General features: G+C 46.5%; 1 protein-coding gene across 1 annotated transcript; it reads right to left on the bottom strand.

Moving 5' to 3' along the window:
• Positions 1-3,557, bottom strand: LOC143516221 (uncharacterized). The gene is made up of 6 exons (XM_077007784.1): positions 3,313-3,557; positions 1,749-1,881; positions 1,071-1,358; positions 680-970; positions 227-410; positions 1-75 (listed from the first exon to the last, which is right to left on the bottom strand). The coding sequence occupies exons 1-3, from the start codon at positions 3,361-3,363 to the stop codon at positions 1,141-1,143; spliced, it is 402 nt and encodes a 133-aa protein (XP_076863899.1). The 5' UTR covers positions 3,364-3,557; the 3' UTR covers positions 1-75; positions 227-410; positions 680-970; positions 1,071-1,140.
• Between the last annotated feature and the right edge of the window lie 467 nt (positions 3,558-4,024).

Genomic DNA, 4,024 nt, shown 5'->3' on the forward strand with positions numbered 1-4,024 from the left:
TTTCATTTAAGTTGGTGATCCTCCTTGCCTTTCCTCGTCTGGTCCTCCGTGTGAACACAGATCGTTTGTCTGTTTCTTTACAGAGAGGAAACAATTAGATTACAACCATTCAACACATGATTCTGACAATAACAAATGTACAATTGAACATTCAAAAGAGCAAAATCTACAGCTAACAGGGTAACTGGGAATAAATGGAAGACATTTTTAAGAATAAAACAGATACCTTGGATCTGAGCTTAAGACACTCGAGCCCCACATCCGCCGCCTGTGTGTCACTATGCAGAGCAGATCTTGTGGATGAAGATGCATGTGCAGAACACAGCTGGATCAAACATTCTTCAGACGAGCTCCCGTGTAAGGCACGACGTGGCACAAACCCAGTCCTTTCACGACCGCGTCTTTGCTTTCTGAACAGAAATGACCACACGATAGTTTAAAATCACTCAGCAATCTGTCACCAGTGCATTGCTTCAGAAATTACAGATAATTATGTTAATGAGATAGGCCTATATCGTGCTTTTAATATGAATTTCAAAGTAAATTCACGCATTGTCACGTACTTTGTCATATGATTGACAATAACAAATGTACAACTGAACATTCAAAAGAGCAAAATCTACAGCTAACAGGGTAACTGGGAATAAATTGAAGACATTTTTAAGAATAAAACAGATACCTTGGATCCAGGGCCGGAGTGGGCAACTTTTTCAGTCCGGGAGTTTCATGCCCAAATCCGGCCCAAAATTATTTTTCCCTCCCAATCGGCCCAAACTAGAGATTGACATGAGCTGGCCCATCGGGAATCCTCCCGAATCTCCCGATTAGCCACTCCAGCTCTGCTTGGATCTGAGCTTAGGACACTCGAGCCCCACATCCGCCATTGTGTGTCACTATGCAGAGCAGATCTTGTGGATGAAGATGCATGTGCAGAACACAGCTGGATCAAACATTCTTCAGCAATCTGTCACTTCAGAAATTATAGATAATTATGTTAATGAGATAGGCCTATATTGTGCTTTTAATCTTTTAATATGAATTTCAAAGTAAATTCACGTGTTGTCACGTACTTTGTCATGGGGAGCCGGGGTCGCCGTCATGGGGAGCCGGGGTTGCCGTCATGGGGAGCCGGGGTCGCCGTCATGGGCGGCCCGGGGCGGCGGCGCGGGGCGGTGGCCACGGCCTCTGGAACACGGGCGCCGGCCTCTGGAACACGGGCGCCTGCCTCCGGAACACGGGCGCCTGCCTCCGGAACACAGGCGCCTGCCTCTGGAACACGGGCGCCTGCCTCTGGAACACTGCGGGCATCTCCGGGAGGGGCTGACGATGGGAGTCACCGGTGCCTGAGCGATGGCCGACTGCAGTAAGATCGGTTAGTAAATTGGCGAAGCGAAGGTCCTCGTCACGGTCCTCGTCACGGCGCGCGTCACGGCGCTCGTCACGGGCCATGTCACGGGCCACGTCACGGGCCGCGTCACGGGCCTCGTCACGGGCCGCGTCACGGGCCGCGTCACGGGCCGCGTCACGGGCCGCGTCACGGGCCGCATCACGGGCCGCGTCATGCGGCGACCTCTGGAACACGGGGGCCGCCGCGTGAGCTGCGTGACGTATGGGTAAGAAAAGGTCACGTGCCAGACGGAACGGTATGCCATATCGATTTGAGTAATGCATCGCTAAGACAAAGTCATCGGGGTCAAGCATGCCTCTGCCATGGTCAGCTGCGTGACGGATGCCTACGCCATGGTCACCTGCATGATCGACGGCTACATCACGGGCGGCTGCGTCACGGGCAGCTGCGTCCTGGGGAGCCTGGGCGGCATCATGTGGAGCCTGAGCCGCGTCTTGTGGAACCTGGGCTGCATCCTGGGGATCCCTTCTTAGCTGAGGAACAGAAAGGTTACTACTTTTACCAAATCTATCACGCATATACAGGCTGTGGACATCTGAACTGGGTTGGGAGAAAATTAATGCTTTTTTGCACTAACCGCTAAAGGTGCACTGTAAAAAAATTGCTGTTAATTTACAGCAGAATTCCAACAGTATTAACCTGTTATTTTTTAAAACAGCACTCTACTGTTAATACAAACAGAAAATTGGTAATTTACTGTTCTTTAACAGGACTATAAATTTACAGGGAAAATCTGACAGTAAACTACTGTATACTTCATATACAGGAAGTTGCTGTGAACTGATAAGCATTGTGGGTATCTTTGCTGTAATTCGAGCGCCCCCTTTTGAGCATTTCCTAATTACAGTAATTAACTGTATGTAACTGTAACTGTAATTAGCAATGGCTGCTGGGAGATTAGAGAGATTAGGGAGAGTTTTTTCCCTATTTTTTTCTACTTGCTTGAGTGTTTTAGCAGTTGTAACACTGCATTGTGGTGCAAGTTACATCGTGGACCTGAAAACCTAATCTAAGTTTTTAGCTAACCGTACGAAGCTAACAAAAAATATTAGAAAAATACTTAGGCTAGAATTTTATATAAGGGCAGTCATGGCCTGGTGGTTAGGGAACTGGTCTTGTGACCGGAGGGTCGTGGGTTCGATTTCCAGACCTTAGGCCATGACTGAGGTGCCCCTGAGCAAGGCCCTTAACCCGCAATTGCTCACTTGTATAAAAATGAGATTAAAATGTAAGTTGTTCTGGATAAGGGCGTCTGCCAAATGCCATAAATATAAACCCAGCCATTGATGGTTAAGGGTCTTGCTCAGGGGCCCAGCAGTGGCAGCTAGGAGGAGGGGGGGATTCGAACTCAGGACCTTTGGATTGCAACACCAACGTCTTAACCACTGAGCTAACGCTGCCCTTTGAGCTGTTGTTTTTGTATACAGAGTTCTGTTAGCTGTAACAGAAATTAACAGTAAATTGCTGTAGGTTTAAAAAAAACAGTAATATTGTGTAGATTGTGTTTACAGTATTATGCTGTAATTGTAATTACGGTATCCGTACTGTAAAAATAGGGTATAATACTGGTGAAACTGCTGCCAGTAAATTACTGTAATTTTACATGGAAATTTTTTACAGTGTGAGAATAGTATTGGTCAGAGATTTCGATCATAATAATGTCCTCAGATGGTTTTAATCCCTCAAACTTAATCACACCAAAGACATATTCCCCATAAAATTACCTGACTCCGCCCCTGACGTAAAACAGTGCCACTTACTTCATGATAGTTATTTTGGATAAATCATTTACACATTCTATTTTGCAACAACCTGAATTGTAATTAGACCTACTACTATAAATTGTTAAAATGCAACCGAGGAGCTAGGAATTAAGGTAGCATCTCAAACGAATTTGAACTTACGCTCGTCAGTTTTCTCACGGTCCAGTTGATTAAGTATATCGCATGAAACATTGCGTCGCAATCATCAAAAACTTCATCTGTCGTTCAGCGACAGCGGCCGCTCCTTTTATAGGCACTTTAATTGTGACGTCACCAGTGTTGTCAGTAACGCGTTACTTAGTAACCAGAGACCATAAGTCATGGCCAGCTGATGCGGGCTGACGGTAGATCAGCGGTAGATCAGCGGAGATCAGAAAAAAAACAAATTGTCCCAGAAAATCCGGGCTGGACTACGAAAACATACAGCAGCTGTGTCACTTATTAATACAAGTAGTCAGGAGCTGGAAAAGCCTTGTCCATACTAATGCCACATTAATTATATCAAGTCAAGAGAGAGACGTCAGTTGCGCATTGACACTGCTGAGGGTCTAACTCAGGGCTTTTCAACTATATTTTTCTGCGTGCCAAATTTGGCAGAGAGCTCTGAACTGTGGGCCAGACAATTTTCAGACCTATACTAATACTGTCATAGTGGAAGTAAAATTGAAGCGAACGTAATTTGTTGTTAGACCCTGTAAGCCAGGGTCTAAACCAGGAGTGTCCAATCTGCGGCTCTTTGCCTGGTTTCATGCGTCTCCCCAGCCGCTCCACACTCTCACCTGCACTAACGGTCTGTGCCGTGGCCCGGTTACCTCATCAGCTCTGAGGGCGACACACTACTACTTCGTGGTGC

Source organism: Brachyhypopomus gauderio, chromosome 6 (genome assembly GCF_052324685.1).
Source record: "Brachyhypopomus gauderio isolate BG-103 chromosome 6, BGAUD_0.2, whole genome shotgun sequence".
NCBI lineage: Eukaryota > Metazoa > Chordata > Actinopteri > Gymnotiformes > Hypopomidae > Brachyhypopomus > Brachyhypopomus gauderio.